At 49.1% G+C, this 20,153-nt stretch overlaps 3 protein-coding genes across 3 annotated transcripts in view; 2 read left to right on the forward strand and 1 right to left on the reverse strand.

Annotated features, from left to right (window-relative positions):
- Window positions 1-16,051, forward strand: part of LOC117973532 (reelin-like) — a 144,439-nt gene extending 128,388 nt beyond the window's left edge. Inside the window, 17 exon segments of the mRNA XM_058985491.1 lie at window positions 657-850; window positions 1,534-1,790; window positions 2,477-2,631; window positions 3,366-3,580; window positions 4,574-4,643; window positions 4,645-4,752; window positions 5,000-5,175; window positions 5,456-5,562; window positions 6,092-6,334; window positions 6,811-6,986; window positions 7,453-7,526; window positions 7,847-8,008; window positions 8,333-8,490; window positions 9,028-9,247; window positions 10,313-10,510; window positions 10,614-10,712; window positions 15,116-16,051. Coding sequence (XP_058841474.1) covers window positions 657-850; window positions 1,534-1,790; window positions 2,477-2,631; window positions 3,366-3,580; window positions 4,574-4,643; window positions 4,645-4,752; window positions 5,000-5,175; window positions 5,456-5,562; window positions 6,092-6,334; window positions 6,811-6,986; window positions 7,453-7,526; window positions 7,847-8,008; window positions 8,333-8,490; window positions 9,028-9,247; window positions 10,313-10,510; window positions 10,614-10,712; window positions 15,116-15,212 — 2,709 coding nt within the window. The 3' untranslated portion in view covers window positions 15,213-16,051.
- A 428-nt stretch (window positions 16,052-16,479) lies between these two features.
- On the forward strand, window positions 16,480-18,347 carry LOC131697378 (sperm acrosome membrane-associated protein 4-like). Its single transcript, XM_058985499.1, has one exon. The coding sequence runs from the start codon at window positions 17,027-17,029 to the stop codon at window positions 17,402-17,404; it is 378 nt and encodes a 125-aa protein (XP_058841482.1). The 5' UTR covers window positions 16,480-17,026; the 3' UTR covers window positions 17,405-18,347.
- Window positions 18,038-20,153, reverse strand: part of LOC131697377 (uncharacterized) — an 81,728-nt gene continuing 79,612 nt past the window's right edge. The window contains exon 2 of the mRNA XM_058985498.1: window positions 18,038-19,812. Coding sequence (XP_058841481.1) covers window positions 18,038-19,321 — 1,284 coding nt within the window. The 5' untranslated portion in view covers window positions 19,322-19,812. The remainder of the gene's footprint in view (window positions 19,813-20,153) is intronic.

The raw sequence follows: 20,153 nt of genomic DNA on the forward strand, positions 1-20,153 counted from the left end.
CCTCTCAGAATGGAGGTGCAGTGTCTCAGGCGCTGCAGCCTGTCTGTAACACCCCTCTCAGAATGGAGGTGCAGTGTCTCCGGCGCTGCAGCCTGTCTGTAACGCCCCTCTCAGAATGGAGGTGCAGTGTCTCCGGCGCTGCAGCCTGTCTGTAACGTCCCTCTCAGAATGGAGGTGCAGTGTCTCCGGTGCTGCAGTCTGTCTGTAACGCCCCTCTCAGAATGGAGGTGCAGTGTCTCCGGCGCTGCAGCCTGTCTGTAACGCCCCTCTCAGAATGGAGGTGCAGTGTCTCCGGCGCTGCAGCCTGTCTGTAACGCCCCTCTCAGAATGGAGGTGCAGTGTCTCCGGCGCTGCAGCCTGTCTGTAACGCCCCTCTCAGAATGGAGGTGCAGTGTCTCCGGCGCTGCAGCCTGTCTGTAACGCCCCTCTTGGAGGTGCAGTGTCTCCGGCGCTGCAGCCTGTCTGTAACGCCCCTCTCAGAATGGAGGTGCAGTGTCTCCGGCGCTGCAGCCTGTCTGTAACGCCCCTCTCAGAATGGAGGTGCAGTGTCTCCGGCGCTGCAGCCTGTCTGTAACGCCCCTCTCAGAATGGAGGTGCAGTGTCTCCGGTGCTGCAGCCTGTCTGTAACGCCCCTCTCCCTGTGTGCACTCCGGCAGGGCTGCAGCAGGCAGCTCGTGACGGTGGATATGAACCTAACCAGCGCAGAGTTCATCCAGTTCTACTTCATGTACGGCTGCCTGATCCCTCCTAGCCAGCGCAGCCAGGGCGTGCTGCTGGAGTTCAGCGTCAATGGAGGCATCACTTGGACCCTGCTCACCGAGATCTTCTATGACCAGTACAACAAGCCGGGGTAAGGCTGCTTTGATATCTCGTAAGCAATAGAGACGTGCCTGTACTCAATGTGACCCTGTCACACACAGGTGTACACTAACATTGTTCATAGTGTTGATTTATAAGTCACGTCCCCATTGGAAACTGTTAGCAGAAACTACACCTTTTAATATCGCTGAGAGTGTATATCTCACACTCAGAATGTCAGTGACATAGAATTCTAAATGTTTAAACCACAACGGGTTCTATAAGAACAGATTAAGAAAGTTAATATCGGTTTAGCCACTATAATAGCTTATGTAAGTGTTCAGTGGCTACCTGTAAAGTTGAGAGATTCTCTTGCAGTCTTTGTATTACAGTCTGTGCATTGACTCTAATGAGTGTAGATTTACTATTCTGAACTTCAAAGGGGCATGGCTGGATCGCCACAATAATGAACGTTGGGATGATAGTAAATACTCTGCATTTATGTGTTCATAATGTTTCAGTATTATGGAGACATGCTCTACATCTCCATAAAGCAGCTTTTGTAGGGATGCTTTTTTAAGGTAATCACTGTAGACACGCCCACACACAGCCCCACACATGGTCTTGCAGTGACTCTGTGAAGCCCTACATGTTCTCCTGCGCTGTTCCTCGTGCGTGGTGTTTATCACAGCTCACCATGGCTCTGCTGCTCTGTGCTTTCCTGTGCCCCGCCAGTTTCCTCAACGTGCTGCTGCCCCCTGCTGCTCGGGAGGAGGGAGTGCGGGTGCGCTGGTGGCAGCCCAAACATGACGGGCTGGACCAGAACGACTGGGCACTGGACAACGTGCTGATTGGAGGCTCGGCAACTCAGAGGACTGGCATCGTGGACACCTTCAGCGGGGCTGCACTGCCCCAGCACGAGAGGGCCCCCGCTGACTCTGCACACACTGGCAGGATCTTACAGGAGCCCCGGGCAGAGGAGAGGGGCACAGGTGAGGGAGAGTGGAGGAGTGGGGCACAGGTGAGGGAGAGTGGAGGAGAGGGGCACTGGTGAGGGAGTGGGGCACAGGGGAGAGAGAGAGTGGAGGAGTGGGGCACAGGTGAGGGAGTGGGGCACAGGGGAGAGGGAGAGTGGAGGAGTGGGGCACTGGTGAGGGAGAGTGGAGGAGTGGGGCACAGGTGAGGGAGTGGGGCACAGGTGAGGGAGAGTGGAGGAGTGGGGCACTGGTGAGGGAGAGGGGCACAGGTGAGGGAGAGTGGAGGAGTGGGGCACTGGTGAGGGAGAGGGGCACAGGTGAGGGAGAGTGGAGGAGTGGGGCACTGGTGAGGGAGTGGGGCACAGGGGAGAGAGAGAGTGGAGGAGTGGGGCACAGGGGAGAGGGAGAGTGGAGGAGTGGGGCACAGGTGAGGGAGTGGGGCACAGGGGAGAGGGAGAGTGGAGGAGTGGGGCACAGGGGAGAGGGAGAGTGGAGGAGTGGGGCACAGGGGAGAGAGGAAGAGTGGAGGAGTGGGGCACAGGGGAGAGAGGAAGAGTGTGGAAGGGCAGACAGAGTGGGGCATAGAACAGAGGTGAGAGGGAGAGTGGAGAGTGGGACAAAAGAGGGGAAGAATAAATCAGGTGGATGGTCAGATGGATGTTTTAATACTTTGGGTGTGATTGTGGTCTCCTCATTCTCAGTGAGTGAACACTGGATGTTCCATGATGACTGCCTGGTGGAGCGGTTCTGCGACTCCCCCGATGGTGTAATGGTGTGTGGGAGCCACGACGGACGAGAGGTGTATGCTGTGACCCGCGACCTCACCCCGACCCAGGGCTGGATCATGCAGTTCAAGGTCAGTGCCACTCCCCAGCCTTCTTGACGGACAGCCAAGAGCTCGAGAGCCAAAACAGTTTCTTGACTCACAGTAGCACGTCTTGCAAGTCCCTTTTTTCAGTTTTTCAGATTTCAGTTTCACTTTGATGCTGGCGAAGCTCATTTAACCAGCCAGCACACTGTAGGTATTAGGACCCCCTCCCCCAGCACTGTCTGCTGGTAAGACTTCACAAGGAAAATATCAGCCTATCGAAAAATAACTCTGTAAACTTTTGGTGGGGTAATGATAGACAAGCTGTTTTTTAAGGCTTGGATAGTTAATTATTATTATTATTATTATTATTATTATTATTATTATTATTATTATTATTTATTTCTTAGCAGACGCCCTTACCCAGGGCGACTTACAATTTTTACAAGATGTCACATTATTTTTACATAAAATTACATTATTTTTTACACATTATTTTTACATACAATTACCCATTTATACAGTTGGGTTTTTACTGGAGCAATCTAGGTAAAGTACCTTGCTCAAGGGTACAGCAGCAGTGTCCCCCACCTGGGATTGAACCCACGACCCTCCGGTCAAGAGTCCAGAGCCCTGACCACTACTCCACACTGCTGCCCTAAACTAAAAATGACTACACTAAAGATGGACAGCACAGAAGAGTCCGAGTCAGCACCTTGGTCTGTGTGTAGGAGGTTTGCTGGTTGGAGTCTGAGGGTGAATGCAGACTCTTTGTTCTTCAGATTTCGGTGGGCTGTTGGAGCACAGAGAAGGCGTCTCAGAGCCAGGTGCATGTCCAGTACTCAGTGGATTTCGGGGTCAGCTGGCAGTACCTGGTGCCCCAGTGCCTCCCGTCGGACCCGCAGTGCTCCGGGCAGGTCTCCCAGCCCTCTGTCTTCTTCCCCGCGCTGGGGTGGAAACGAGTCATCTACCCGCTGTCTGGACAGCTCACCGGCAAGTAAGTGTCTGCAGATTCCAAAGCTCTTGAAATGTTTAGGGTTTAGAGTCTGTTCTGAGATAAGATTTGAACACAGTCCTGGTATGTAAGCAACACCTAGTGTTTCAGTGCAGACAACTACAGTTACACACGTGACAGATGAAAGCGGATCGGAATCGGACACTCTTGCTTTGCACACCCCTTCACATTGCATCCTCTACCCCTTCACATTGCATCCTCCACCCCTTCACATTGCATCCTCCACCCCTTCACATTGCATCCTCCACCCCTTCACATTGCATCCTCTACCCCTTCACATTGCATCCTCCACCCCTTCACATTGCATCCTCTACCCCTTCACATTGCATCCTCTACCCCTTCACATTGCATCCTCCACCCCTTCACATTGCATCCTCCACCCCTTCACATTGCATCCTCTACCCCTTCACATTGCATCCTCTACCCCTTCACATTGCATCCTCCACCCCTTCACATTGCATCCTCCACCCCTTCACATTGCATCCTCTACCCCTTCACATTGCATCCTATATCCCTTCACATTGCATCCTCCACCCCTTCACATTGCATCCTCACCCCTTCACATTGCATCCACCACCCCTTCACATTGCATCCACCACCCCTTCACATTGCATCCACCACCCCTTCACATTGCATCCTCTACCCCTTCACATTGCATCCTCTACCCCTTCACATTGCATCCTCTACCCCTTCACATTGCATCCTCCACCCCTTCACATTGCATCCTCTACCCCTTCACATTGCATCCTCCACCCCTTCACATTGCATCCTCTACCCCTTCACATTGCATCCTCCACCCCTTCACATTGCATCCTCTACCCCTTCACATTGCATCCTCTACTCCTTCACATTGCACACCCCTTCACATTGCACACCCCTTCACATTGCATCCACCACCATTTCACGCTGCATCCACCACCCCTTCACATTGCTGTTTCACTAAAATGTTTAATCCTCGTCTCTCTGTCGCCCCAGCGCTGTGAGGTTCCGCTTCTATCAGAAATACTCGGACACGCATTGGGCCATTGACAGCTTCTACATAGGACCCCGCCTGCCCTGACAACTGTGGTGGCCACGGGGATTGCCTGAAGGAAAGGTGCCTTTGTGATCCTGGTTTCTCTGGACCCAACTGCTACCTGAGCCAGACTCTCAGGGTAAGAGATAACTACAATGCAAGGATGAGAGCAATCATAGAGAAGTATGAATCCAGTTCAAACACATTGTGACTAGTTAAACCCTATTGAGGCAAGTCATTCTGAACACATACCGCAATATTTGTAATGTAACTTGCATCCTATTTATAATGCGCATGGTTGAGAAGCATTAGATAACAAGCACTGTACTTTATTGAGTATCCTGCACACCATGTATATCACGCCCATGCTGGATTTAATCCTGCAGAGCTCCCTGAAGGAGCGCTTCGACACGGACGAGGTGCGGCCAGACCTGTGGCTCTCCCTGGAGGGGGGGCGCCCCTGCACGGACTGCGGTGTGCTGGTGGAGGACACAGCGCTCTACTTCGGGGGGGCCAACACCAGACAGGCCGTCACCACCGACCTGGACCTGCGCGGATCCAAGTGAGTGCTGACCCGAGGGGAGAGGGGGGGGCAGACTCTCCACATGGGATGTGTGTAACTACTACAAATACATCCAGGAATTCAAATACGTCTTCTGCATAAGCATTTTTGTAGACCTAATGTACTGACCTTGATTTCCAGCAGCTGTATTAGGAATCAAGCTTGCGCACTGCTCAAAGGGGCTCGGTTCCTCTGGAGACACCTTCATATCTTTCTCACTGCTCTCCTGAGTGCAGAATGCATACAATGACAGTGTGACTCCACTCTGTTCCTGCCCCAGGTTTGTGGAGTACTGGGCCCGGATCGGCAGCGAGAACAACATGACAACCTGCCACCGGCCAGCCTGTCGGAAAGAGGGGGTCCTGCTGGACTACTCCAGCGATGGAGGTACTGCTCTGAAGCATAGGAGAGACCCGAGGGGCTGGGAGGCAGTGTGGTCTATTAGATAGAGCTGAGGGGCTGGGAGGCAGTGTGGTCTATTAGATAGAGCTGAGGGGCTGGGAGGCAGTGTGGTCTATTAGATAGAGCTGAGGGGCTGGGAGGGAGGCAGTGTGGTCTATTAGATAGAGCTGAGGGGCTGGGAGGGAGGCAGTGTGGTCTATTAGATAGAGCTGAGGGGCTGGGAGGTAGTGTGGTGCATTAGATAGAGCTGAGGGGCTGGGAGGGAGGCAGTGTGGTCTATTAGATGGAGCTGAGGGGCTGGGAGGCAGTGTGGTCTATTAGATGGAGTTGAGGGGCTGGGAGGCAGTGTGGTCTATTAGATGGAGTTGAGGGACTGGGAGGCAGTGTGGTCTATTAGATGGAGCTGAGGGGCTGGGAGGCAGTGTGGTCTATTAGATGGAGTTGAGGGACTGGGAGGGAAGCAATGTATAGTGGTTAGAAGTGCTTTCTGTTTCATGGCTCTGTGCTCTTGTAGGGATGTCCTGGACCTTGCTCCACGAGATGGACTATCAGAAGTACGTTGCGGTCAGGCGTGACTACATCGTCCTTCCTGACCAGGCTCAGACCAACACCACCCGCCTGCGCTGGTGGCAGCCCTTCATCCTGACCGACGGGGCGGCAGTGCCCAGCCTGGACCGCGCTCAGTGGGCTCTCGATAACATCCTGATCGGAGGGGCAGAGATCAATCCCAGCCAGCTGGTGGACAACTTTGACGATGGTGAGCTCAGCTTCAATCCTTCTTTTATAGCAGACTCTCTTACTGCTCTCTAAAACTCTGCCACTTTCTCTCTCCATCTCTTTCCCTGTGTTTCTGTTCTCTATACGTGATGCTCTTCTGACTTGGTCCACGTCAGTCAACTCTGCAGACACACTCCTCACCCTATACAGCAGGGTATTCTGGAAGGTGCCCTGCACATGCACACGCACACGCACACACACACTCACACATGTACACACGCACGCACACGCACACACACGCACACACATGCTATTTTGAAGTATGGTGTTCTGCCATTATTCTGCAGAACAAGCTCTTCTAGAATGTGTAAGCTGTGTGCTTCACAACCGGGTTAGCAACACTGAAGAACACTGACCGGTTCAGACATTTGAAGCAGCAGAACCTGATCGCTGTAACTCGGTGTAACTCTTTCTCTTCTGCCCTCTCCCTCTCTCTCTCTAATCCGATGCACTCAGAGGGCGTGTCCCATGAGGAGAGCTGGAGTTTCTACCCCAATGCGGTGCGCACCGCTGGTTTCTGTGGGAACCCCACCTTCCACCTGTACTGGCCAAACAAGAAACTGGACGACACCCACAACATCCTGGCCACCCGCGAGCTCATCATCCAGCCAGGCTACACCCTGCAGTTCAAGGTAACGGCTAGCCTCAGGACCCCTTCCACTGCTGTACCGCAGTGCCCACCAGCAAATGGACCCCCCCCCCCCCCACACACACACACATATATATATATATCTATACCAGTCAGACATTGTTGACGCTCACTGTTAAAATCCTCAATCCTTTGTGCCATTGTGATGGACAGGGGTATTGATACGATTCCTAAAGCTATTGGATACAGCTTTACTTAATCCTCTCCCCCTCCCCTTAACTAAAGAAAGATAATTTCAATGCAAAATGATTTTCCAAACCTTGCCCACGGGTTTTTCTCGTTGTCCCCTCTGGAATGAATAGTTGTCGGTGCCACAGTAACATGCTTTATAGCTGGTATTTCAGTCCACTTCTTTGAATCAGTTCTGTATTGAGGACTGCTATTTGTACCCAGGCTTGAATGTGTTGTGTGCTGATTCTGTGAGTAACTCGGGGTGTCTCGTCTGGCAGATCGTGGTGGGCTGTGAGGTGGAAAGCTGTGGGGAGCTCCACTCAGTGCTGCTGGAGTACAGGAAAGACGCCAGGTCAGTGAGCATGCCACTCCACTGCACCGGCAGGGGCTGATCTGAGAAAATAATAGCAGATCTAAGAGATGAAGTTCACCCACCAATGTTCAAACCTTACCAGAACTTATTCTAGGTATTGAATGTGTCTTGCTGGAGCTAGGCCAACTGGTGAAACAAGCCACACACATACACAGACACACACACACGTTTAATAAAGAATATAGTTTTAGTTCAATTATATTTCACTACTGTATGTATTCAATATGCATCCATATCCTGTAATACACATGTAGCATTCATTGATCCCATCATTGTTTTGCTTTCCCTGTGTCTCTCAGGATGGACTCGTGGCAGCAAGTTCAGGAGGAGTGCCTCCCCTCCTCGGTGAACAATGTGGGCTGCTCTCCGTTCCAGTTCCACGAGGCCACCATCTACAGCGCTGTCAACAGCTCCACCTGGAGCCGGGTCACACTGCAGCTCCCTGACCACGTCTCCTCCAGGTCTGCCTGCCTGCCAGCACTCACACGCAGGCTCTCCTGCTGCCATGAAGCTCTGCCTGCATTGACAGGCTCACGTTAAGCAGCTCTTGACCAAGCACAACAAGAAGACGATGTCTTCACTTGTCTAGATATAAACCAGACTTACTTCTCTCAGCTTTCCACTAAAGGAAAAATAAAAAAAACAACAATCTAAATTGCATTTCAGGGAGGACACACGTGCTGCATTCACAAGCACATTCAACCCTGTTACATGCAGAACGATAAAGTAATTCGTTTAGACAGTGACTGACACTGAGTGACTATCCCGTCTCTCTCCCCTGGCAGTGCCACGCAGTTCCGGTGGATTCAGAGAGAGGGCAGTGCGGAGAAGCAGAGTTGGGCAGTGGACCAGGTGTATATCGGGGAGGCCTGTCCCAGACTGTGCAGCGGACACGGTTACTGCACCAGCGGGGCGGTGTGCATCTGCGACGAGGGGCACCAAGGTGGGCTCAATAAAATAATGAACATACTTTGTTGCAAGATGAAAAGTGAATGCATTGCGTTCGCTGTGGTCTTGGTTGTTTTGGGCCATCCCTTTGCATCAGGGTCGTAGCCAATCCTAACTCTTTGGAGAGCTGTGTCAAGACAAACCTCCAGAGGCAGTGCTAGCTGTGTATCTGAACTGCGCCTGGGTGAGCGTTCTGATCACTGGGCCTGGACAGACTCTACGTTGAAGGACGAGCCGGTTGCACAGGTACCCACTGTCATGGCCCTTGTGAACTTACTGAGGTCCTTCTGCATTCCCGTCATTGCTGCTGAATAGTTGCGCACTCACATGTCTGGTACCGGCCCAGTGGATCTCATCACAGTCTGTGAATAACTATAATTATTATTATTATTATTATTATTATTATTATTATTATTATTATTATTATTATTATTTATTAGCAAACGCCCTGATCCAGGGTGACTTACAACTGTTACAAAATATCCTCGCCTCTCCTCTAACCCTGTCCCCCCACCCCCCTCTTCTATCGCAGGTGACGACTGCTCCATCTCCTCCAGCGACCTGCCCAGCTACATCAAGGACAACTTCGAGTCGGAGCGCGTGACAGAGGTGAACTGGCAGCAGATCCAGGGCGGGGGCATCGGCAGCGGCTGTGGCCAGCTCTCCCCTCACGCTCACGGGGACTCGCTCTACTTCACCGGCTGCAAGACGAGACAGACCGTCACCCGGCCCCTGGACCTGACACGAGCCAGGTAAAGAACCTGTCGCTGCTCAACACCGCTACCCCCAAACCTGGCCTGACAGACAGGGGCACACAGAGACAATGACCCCGGGGGTGACCGTCAGCTAACTCATGGTTTGTAGGGGTGCTGACCCCTTCAGATGACACAGTGTCTTTTCACAGCAAGGTGTACATGAAGTGCCCTTCCACAGGCGCTGAGAGAGCGAGGTGTACATGAAGTGCCCTTCCACAGGCACTGAGAGAGCGAGGTGTACATGAAGTGCCCTTCCACAGGCGCTGAGAGAGCGAGGTGTACATGAAGTGCCCTTCCACAGGCACTGAGAGAGCAAGGTGTACATGAAGTGCCCTTCCACAGGCGCTGAGAGAGCGAGGTGTACATGAAGTGCCCTTCCACAGGCGCTGAGAGAGCGAGGTGTACATGAAGTGCCCTTCCACAGGCGCTGAGAGAGCGAGGTGTACATGAAGTGCCCTTCCACAGGCGCTGAGAGAGCGAGGTGTACATGAAGTACCCTTCCACAGGCGCTGAGAGAGCGAGGTGTACATGAAGTGCCCTTCCACAGGCGCTGAGAGAGCGAGGTGTACATGAAGTACCCTTCCACAGGCGCTGAGAGAGCGAGGTGTACATGAAGTGCCCTTCCACAGGCGCTGAGAGAGCGAGGTGTACATGAAGTGCCCTTCCACAGCACTGAGAGAGCGAGGTGTACATGAAGTGCCCTTCCACAGCACTGAGAGAGCGAGGTGTACATGAAGTGCCCTTCCACAGGCGCTGAGAGAGCGAGGTGTACATGAAGTGCCCTTCCACAGGCACTGAGAGAGCGAGGTGTACATGAAGTGCCCATCCACAGGTGCTGAGAGAGCAAGGTGTACATGAAGTGCCCTTCCACAGGCACTGAGAGAGCGAGGTGTACATGAAGTGCCCTTCCACAGGCACTGAGAGAGCGAGGTGTACATGAAGTGCCCTTCCACAGCACTGAGAGAGCGAGGTGTACATGAAGTGCCCTTCCACAGCACTGAGAGAGCCACGCTAGGGTTTCAGCTGCCAGGCATAATCTTTTTTTCTTCCTTTCTTTTCCAGTAAGATCATGTTTGTGCTGCAGATCGGCAGCGTGGCCCAGACTGACAGCTGCAACATGAACCTGGGCGAACCCAACACAGTGGACAAGGCCGTGCTCCTGCAGTACAGCGTCAACAACGGCATCACCTGGCACGTCATCGCCCAGCACCAGCCCAAGGACTTCATCCAGGCGCAGCGCGTCTCCTACAACATCCCGCTGTGAGTGATCCGGCCGGCCAGGGCCCGAGCGCTGCATGGGTACAGGGATGGTCCTCACTAAGCTTTCCTTTATTCTCTGACGCTGCGTTCTTTGTCTCCACAGGGAGGCGCGAGTCAAAGGGGTGCAGCTCCGCTGGTGGCAACCACGGCACAACGGGACGGGTCACGACCAGTGGGCCCTGGACCACGTGGAAGTCGTTCTGTGAGTATCCACACCTCCCATCCCCCCTCGCCCCCGTCCCTCTCTCTGTGCCGGGGGGCCCTCCCTGCCTCAGTGCCTCCAGGGAGATGAGGACTGTGAGCTTGGGGGTGAATCTAGGTCCAGGACTGCAGCGAGGGGGTAAAGAGTGTGAGAAGAGTTCAGAGTTGTGGGTTTGCATGCCGGCCCAGCAGGAGAATGGGCTGGAGCAGAATTTAATGAAATAGAACAGAAAGGGAAAATAATAGAATTTAATAGCAAAGAACAGATTAGAATAGAAATCTATCAGTACAATACAATACAGGTTTCACAGCGCCTTTTGTGAAGGTGACCTGTGCTCTGCAGCTGAACGCAGAGTCTTCAGACTTGTAGCAGATCAGGAAGGTGTTGTGGGAGATGACTTTAAAGCTTAGCAATAGTATCTTAGTACTGCTAGTGATGTACTCAGGAGATTTGGTGTTCCCAAGTTTCAATACAGAAGCAAAAAGAGCACAGCAACCAGCAATGTGGGGCATGATAAAGGCATTAGCCAGTGCCTCAGCCCTAGCTTGATCTCCAGCTCTTCTCGGCTCGCCTGCAGCATTTCTAAGATGGAAACAGGCTGCTTGCTTTATGTATTGGTCAGAGTGAGGTTCTACCAGGGTGCTGCAACGGCAAGGCAGATTGACTCCCATACCTGCACTGGAACGGGAATCCAGTCTGCTAGGCATGGGCAGTAACCCAATAGGATGGATCAGGGATCAGACAGTGCAGAGAGAGAGCTGCTCTTTCAACACAGTCAGATGAAAAGGGTTTGTCAAGACTGAACAATATACAGTAATAGACGATACCTGCAAAGACAGCTGATAGATACATACTAGAAGACAGATAGGAGTGTGCTCTCTCTCTCTCTCTCTCTCTCTCCCTCTCTCTCTCTCTCTCTCCTCTCTCTCTCTCTCTCTCTCTCTCTCCCCCCCCCTCTCTCTCTCTCTGCTGCCGGATGCAATGTCTCGTCTCTAATTTCTTTTTTCAAAGCACTGACCCTGACCCCTGGGCAGGCTCCTCCCTCCCCCCTCAGATCTTCCTGAGCGGCCGCACGCCCCCCTCCTCCCGCCCAGCCCACTCTCTAACTTGTACTCTGTTTTGTTATCTGCTCCCTTTGGCGTGGCACTAGAGTCAGGTAAGTCCTCTGCCACTCCGCAGCCAGTAAAGTGTTGTCAGGACTCTGGAAACGCGACTCTTCCTGACAGCTCCAGCATTGCAGTGCGAGAGGGAAGTGTGGATTGCTTCTTCTCAAGAGAAAACAAAACACAGCTTTCTTCAACTCGATTTCCCTTTTCCATCAGAACTCTGATTATTACTAGAAGTTTCTTTTCCGTACTGCTGAATATCTTTCCGATTGAGTGTTTGGATGATGAAAAGCTCTGTGCTTCCCCTAACGGCTGACACGATGGGAAGCCAGTGACTGCAAGCACTGAGAGATTTTGGAAAGGAAGCTTCAGAAAACAGTTTTGGTTTCTTGCTGGGCTTCCAGCAGCTGGATTCTGTTTCCAGTCCACATACCAGTGCACACCTTTCCTGTAGCAGGAGTTCTTAGTCAGAAGCACAGAGGCATGACTTAATGATTTAGAATTCTTAATCAAAGTATGTTCTCTGTTGTGAATCAATCTGGGAGTGGCCACTGTCACTGATCTGGAAAGTTTGGTTTGTTTTTTCTGAGAAGAACGGCACAAACATTTCTGCTCTCCATTAAGTATATCATTTTTTTAAATATATATTTAAAATATTAAACAGCAGATCTTATTGTCTATTTAGGGCAACCACTTTCAATTAATCTTTTTGAACAATTCCAAAAGATGAACCAACCAAAAAATTCTCCTCTCAAAAAATCCCAGAATGACAACATTTTCCTGGAGCTCTGAATATACCTGTCTCTCTGTAGTTCTGAGGGAATTGAGGGGGGCTGGACCCCAGCACTCTGCAAGCTACAGCCCTGCCCTCCAACCCCACAGCCAATCAGGACAATGGTCTTTACCTGCACAGATCATCCGGGCAACAAAGCAGTCTGGGAATTGTAGTTCCAAGTCAGTAGTCTACAGTGATACACAATATCTTTAGACCAGGGTTTTCGCAACGTGTTAATGATTGTGGAGAACTGTAATTGTTTTGCCTGGAGGTTACAGGAAGTTACGGACAGTAACTTGGTAAACTTCTTGTACTGTAGGTGACTGAACGTTTCCGGATTTCAGGTTTTCCAGATCTGTTTTCCAGAGCTCGAGTTTAGAAGTTGAGTAGGTCAGGGGCTGAAGGGATACAAGCAGTGAACCTGCTGACACTGGTGACTCTGTGCAGAGGGGGGCAATTGAGATAGAACAGGTATGTGTAGGTTTTAACATGCCAGGTCAGGGTGCCCTGGAACTACAACCCCCAGAATGCCTTGAGGCTCAATGAACTGTGGAGGCTTCGGGAGGTTCAAAACAGCAGTCAACAGGTGGCTAACCACTCCACTGCCCAGGGTTATGGACAGAGCAAGTCTGTGGACACCCAGGTACAGCACATTCATCTTTCAGTTGCTTCGGCATCACTTACACTGGACTGCCACCAGGTGGCGTGCACCTTTGCACTCACATGGGAATTACTGTACCCCCCCTGGAAGGTTACGCTATGACTTTGCATGAACACAGTGTATACTGTACACACACCTGTGCTTCTGTCATTAAAGCACAGGTTTCATCCTGCTTCAACACTGCAATATCTGGCATTATCATTGGCACAGACCGTTTGTTTATTCAAGTTGGATATGGCTGCTGGCCTGCGTGTTAGTCTGGCAGTGAAGTGGTTAATCCCAGGCTGGGGCTGTGCCTCTCTGAGATGCATGTTCCCTGTGACCGTGCTGTTCCGTGCTTCCGCCTGCATGCCTCCCTGTGCACATGCACGGCTAGGGCACCTCCTTCGCATGCATTCGGTTTACCTGGGATTCAAGTGGCTGTACCTTTTAGGGTCGCTGGAATCATAGTAAAGCGTGTAACTGTGCATGATCCAATACATGTCTAAACTTGTTGCTGTATATATTTTGGACGTATTTAATAATCACAGCATTTGAATGTCTATACTTTTCAGATGAATATTTTCACTAGCGTTGCCTAGCAGGCTTGTCCTACAGGGTACAGTCACTTATTACACATTCCCAGAGACAGTGTCTGAGGGTTTCCCTGAGACTGTGGGCTTGGTGACCGCAGATACTCAATTTGTCCACCAGGTGGCATAAGCTTATGTTGCATGCAGAAATACCAAAGCGAACCACAGTTCCATCATGTGCTTTTAGGAGGGTTTAGTTGATTGAAAGCTAGTGCAGACGGGACATGCGTTTGTGGTCTGTATGAGCAGTCTGTGTTCCTAGTAATAATCGGATCCTCTTTTGTTGTGATTTGACAGGTAAATCAATGGAGGAGCCTTTATCGTGATATTGATGCCATATCGGTGGTGGATTAGTACTGCAATGCAGCTCACCCACCAGTTTAGTCCAAATTTACCAGTTTTCCAAGACTTCAGTAAATGTGTTTTAATTACACACATGCAGTGTAGCCAGCATATAACTCAGCTGAGCAATAGGAGTTTAAACCATCCGGGTTTGTCAATAGCCTTTGCAGCCTACGGTGACTAAGAGAGCGCCACTTTAGGGTTAGATCTGAGTTATTGAAAATCTATATTAATTTACTGCAAAAAAAAAAAAAAAAAAAAGCATATTAGTCCTGAAATCCCCATCAAGCTTGAACAGCACTAATCCCTGTCAGAAAACCAGAGTGCCTGAAAAAGCCTCGGCATGTCTGTGGAGGTCCGGGACACACCCTGGTCCAGACCTTTCCAGAGACCCAAGAGAACGTTCCCAGCCCCTGTATGTACAGGATGACCTTGACATGCATGCGTCCGTCAGAAGAGAGCGCATGCCCTGGCAAACTGCAGGGACTGAAGGATGTTCCTCCTGCGCAGCTGACAAACCCATTGCTTCCATGCAGGGCTGACAGCACATGCACGTTACTGCTAGCACCTTACTTTCCACTTGCTAGCACTTGCTTTGCTGATTGGTAGCACTCACTTTGCAGATTTCCTAACATTTGCTTTATGGTTCCCCAGCATCCACCTGTAAGTTGCACAGTCCCTGGCAGGGCAGGGGCTGCTGTCGCAGATCACTGTGCTGCTGCTCAGGCCCGTGTTGCAGATTGCTCATAAGTAAGGTTATTTCAAGGATCACCCAGGCTGATGAAGTGCAGATTGCCAGTGCTCATCTGCAAGTTGCCAAGATCACCCAATAGTCTGTTAAGATCACACTGGTAGACACGCCAAGCTAGTTTTGGTCTAAAACGTGCTTTTTGCCTCCCCTCTCTCATCTCCCCCTCCTCTCTCCCTCACACCCCCTCTCTCTACAGCACCCGCAAACAAAACTACATGATGAACTTTTCACGGCAGACTGGATTGCGTCACTTCTACAGCAGGAAGAGGCGGGCTCTGAGACGACACTTCTGAGGGCTCTCCGCCCACCGCCTGCCAATATCACATAAATCCCGCCCCTCCCGACACCAACTGGTTCCAGAGACCAATCAACTTTAACCATCCCGCTGCTTTCTGACTGACACACTGGCCATCCAATCAGGTGCCTAGAGACCTGGACTGAGCCACGGCCAATCAGCATTGCTTTTACCAGGAAGGCGTGAGAAGTCCTCCTGTCCGCCCATTTCTGTTTTTATTTGATTTTTTTACTCTGACGTTCCGCAGTGTGATAAAATAAAGAAACAAGTCAGCGAGAGGACAGGAAAGTCATACTTACAATACTGATGAAAATGATGATGATGATGGTGTACTGTTTTTTGCTGTCTTTGTGTCTGTGAATTTTCGTGTCGCGTTGGTGTGGTGATCAGTTAGTTGTTTTTTTTTTGTTCTAAGTAACAGAGGACCAGCCTCTGAAGAAGAAAAATGAGAGAGAGAGAGAGAAGCACAATGAAAACAGACTGAGCGAAGATTTCTTTTGTTTGTTTTTCTCTGAGATGCAGATGTTTATCGTAACATTCCCACGTACCTATTTAAGTGCACTGTATGTTCAGTATGTATGTTATTTTCTAGAGTCGTTAAGTTATTAGTGTTAGAGCCACAGGTTCGGTTTCTTGTGGTTTCTTTTCTGATTTGTATTTTTTGCTTGGTTTATTTCTGCCTGCGTTGCAGTCGGTGTTGTTTTGCAGTCTGTTGTGTATTTATGGACCCCTCAGTGTAGACCCTGTATATGAACCCCCTGTATATATATCTGTATCCGCTAGGGGGCTCTCCGAACAGTCTTAAAGGGAATAAACTACTGGCCAAGCCTGTGTGTAGCACCGTGTGTGTCTCTGTGTTGTGCTTCTTCCCTCAGTCGTTGTTCAGTTAAGTGGAGATATTCAGTTAGGTTGTAAATTAAAATTGTACAATTCTCTGCCAATCTGATTCCTGAGTACAGTGGCCATTACGCCGAGGTAAGTGCCCTCTAAAAGCTAACGAGACTTCAGAACCTTAAACTTCAATCAGCCGAAGAATTGCCTTTTAACACATTTTCAAATATCCTCATACAGGAAAACGTGGGTTAGTTTACTAACAGCATTGACACCCACCTGCAGCTCGTGCCCCCTTGTGTCTAAATACAAGTGCCTCGCTGTTGTTCAAGCAGAGAATGCTGTACATCAGCACGGCTGAGAGGGTCTTTTATTCAGACACTGATGATTGAATGAGACCAGGGATGCCCTGCTGTATGTTCTGTCAGTTACTTAACCAATGAGATTCATGTCATGGTTTTAAAGTTTTGAGAAACAAATGAATCAGTCATGTGAGGGATAGTTGTTTGTAACTCTCGTTTATCTATATTTGAAATCCTTTACAGTATTTTTCAATCCCTCCCTATCTGCATACTGGCACTTGTTGCTTTCAGGGGTTGTGAATACCGACAAGGACCGCACATGATTATCTACCTGCATATCTGGCCTCATATACAGTAAATACTGCTTCCAGAGCATTACTAAAGATGTATGAAAGGGAGTGAAACCATGTGGCATTGTATGGTGTGTGCTACACTGATCAAACAGACACGTGTTGTACAATGACAAACAATAGCAACAACAAGATTTGAAATGCATTTCGGCAGGTATGGCTCTGTGTGTGAGTGACATCACACCTGTGACATCAGCACTACATTGTTACATCCTCAGCTCTTGGTGCACACCATGCTAGGTCCCGTCAGCCTGAATGAGTCTGTTTTTGTGATTGCGGATTGTTAGTGACACACACACGCACAGGTTTTGCTTCCCAACGTCCTGGAGATGAGTGGGCTGTCGTCTTTGTTGCTCTGCGCCGCGGTCCTGCAGCAGGTAGTGACGTCACGGGCCTTGACTTGCTACTACTGTCAATTCGACCGCAAAGGGAGAGGCTGCAGCAATTTGCAGAGCCAGTGTGTAAGCGGGGGGGCCTGCTTCACAGGGGCCGGGCTGTACGGCGGGCTGGAAGTCCTGAAGGGAAAAGGCTGCGTGGACAGGGAGCTGTGCAATGACCTGGGCTCCACTGACTTCAGGGGAGTCACCTACACGGTGAAGTACGACTGCTGCAGACACGACCTCTGCAACAGCCGCAGCGAGCCGTCCGCCGGACAGTCCCGCGTCACTCTGCTGATGGGTGTCGGGGTCGTTCTCTTGAGAACTTAACAAGCCTGCCTCCTCGCAGGGGCCGCTGCTAAAGTTATTACCAGATAAAGAAAGGGATGTGGTTTGAAATGAAAACGTCCCGTTCTCCTTCCTCCTCATTCCGCGTACTGTATGTGAGTCCCGTCCAGTCACACATGCGCAGAGGTCATAAGCAATGTATTTATTTAAACGGGGTCTGTCAGTTGGGTAAGTGTGCGGGGTGAAACATTCCGTTTTCAAATTCCATTTTAAAAATAACCATGGAAAGCTGCGCGATTTGATACCAGGTTGAACATAACAGAACAGTGCACATCATAATCACAATTATAACCAAAATGAAATATTTTACCACTAACGAGGCGCGTTGAGGGGTCCTGCATGCACGTGCATTATTTATTTATTTATTTATTTATTTTGCTTGTCAATCTGAACGCAGCAGGGATTCAAGGAAATGCATGCACATGGATTAGGGAGCGGTTAACATGTAGAAAACAGAAAGTACTGATTAGAGGAGAAACCTCAAAATGGAGCGAGGTAACCAGTGTCAGTCTAAGGACCTAGCAGGGACATGCCGTAGTGCCATGACTTCCTGAGTGCCATTTCCAGACCAAGAGGCTGGGAATCGGATCGTTCACCAGGGGAACTCTTCAGAGCTTATTGCGAGGTTAATAAAATGAACATTAGCCATTCGGTCCAACAGCTTTTATCAGAGAGTTGACAGAGTCCATCTACAAGCAAGAGAATAAGAGTGTGATCTATACAGTACAGTGTGAACACTAAATTAGAACTAACAGCACAAGGATATATACAGTACAGTGTGGACACTAAATTAGAACTAACAGCACAAGGATCTATACAGTACAGTGTGGACACTAAATTAGAACTAACAGCACAAGGATATATACAGTACAGTGTGGACACTAAATTAGAACTAACAGCACAAGGATCTATACAGTACAGTGTGAACACTAAATTAGAACTAACAGCACAAGGATCTATACAGTACAGTGTGGACACTAAATTAGAACTAACAGCACAAGGATCTATACAGTACAGTGTGGACACTAAATTAGAACTAACAGCACAAGGATCTATACAGTACAGTGTGGACACTAAATTAGAACTAACAGCACAAGGATCTATACAGTACAGTGTGGACACTAAATTAGAACTAACAGCACAAGGATATATACAGTACAGTGTGGACACTAAATTAGAACTAACAGCACAAGGATATATACAGTACAGTGTGGACACTAAATTAGAACTAACAGCACAAGGATCTATACAGTACAGTGTGGACACTAAATTAGAACTAACAGCACAAGGATATATACAGTACAGTGTGGACACTAAATTAGAACTAACAGCACAAGGATATATACAGTACAGTGTGGACACTAAATTAGAACTAACAGCACAAGGATCTATACAGTACAGTGTGGACACTAAATTAGAACTAACAGCACAAGGATATATACAGTACAGTGTGGACACTAAATTAGAACTAACAGCACAAGGATCTATACAGTACAGTGTGGACACTAAATTAGAACTAACAGCACAAGGATCTATACAGTACAGTGTGGACACTAAATTAGAACTAACAGCACAAGGATATATACAGTACAGTGTGGACACTAAATTAGAACTAACAGCACAAGGATCTATACAGTACAGTGTGGACACTAAATTAGAACTAACAGCACAAGGATCTATACAGTACAGTGTGGACACTAAATTAGAACTAACAGCACAAGGATCTATACAGTACAGTGTGGACACTAAATTAGAACTAACAGCACAAGGATCTATACAGTACAGTGTGGACACTAAATTAGAACTAACAGCACAAGGATCTATACAGTACAGTGTGGACACTAAATTAGAACTAACAGCACAAGGATGCAGCATCGACAGTGGATAACTGCAAAGCATACAACATGGTTTATTTAGATTTCCAGAAAGCTTTTGACAAAGTCCTGCATAAAAGATTAATTCTCAAACTGAACGCAGTAGGGATCTAAGGAGATGCATGCACATGGATTAGGGAGTGGTTAACAGGTAGAAAACAGAAAGTACTGATTAGAGGAGAAACCTCAAAATGGAGCGAGGTAACCAGTGGAGTACCACAGGGATCAGTATTAGGTCCTCTGCTATTCCTAATCTACATTCATGATTTAGATTCTGGTATAGTAAGCAAACTTGTTAAATTTGCGGACGACACAAAAATAGGAGGAGTGGCAAACACCGCTGCAGCAGCAAAGGTCATTCAAAATGATCTAGACAGCATTCAGAACTGGGCAGACACATGGCAAATTACATTTAATAGAGAAAAGTGTAAGGTACTGCACGCAGGCAATACAAATGTGCATTAAAAATATCATATGGGAGATAGTGAAATTGAAGAAGGAATCTATGAAAAAGACCTAGGAGTTTATGTGGGGAAGCTATAAAAAAGGCCAACAAAACGCTCGGATATATTATGAGAAGTGTTGAATTTAAATCAAGGGAAGTAATGTTAAAACTTTGCACTGCATTAGTAAGACCTCACCTAGAATATTGTGTACAGTTCTGGTCACCTTGTTACAAAAAGGATATTGCTGCTCTAGAAAGAGTGCAAAGAAGAGCGACCAGAATTATCCCGGGTTTAAAAGGCATGTCGTATGCAGACAGGCTAAAAGAATTGAATCTATTCAGTCTTGAACAAAGAAGACGACGCGGTGATCTGATTCAAACATTCAAAATTCTAAAAGGTATAGACAATGTC

This window comes from Acipenser ruthenus, chromosome 14 (genome assembly GCF_902713425.1).
Source record: "Acipenser ruthenus chromosome 14, fAciRut3.2 maternal haplotype, whole genome shotgun sequence".
NCBI classification, from domain to species: domain Eukaryota; kingdom Metazoa; phylum Chordata; class Actinopteri; order Acipenseriformes; family Acipenseridae; genus Acipenser; species Acipenser ruthenus.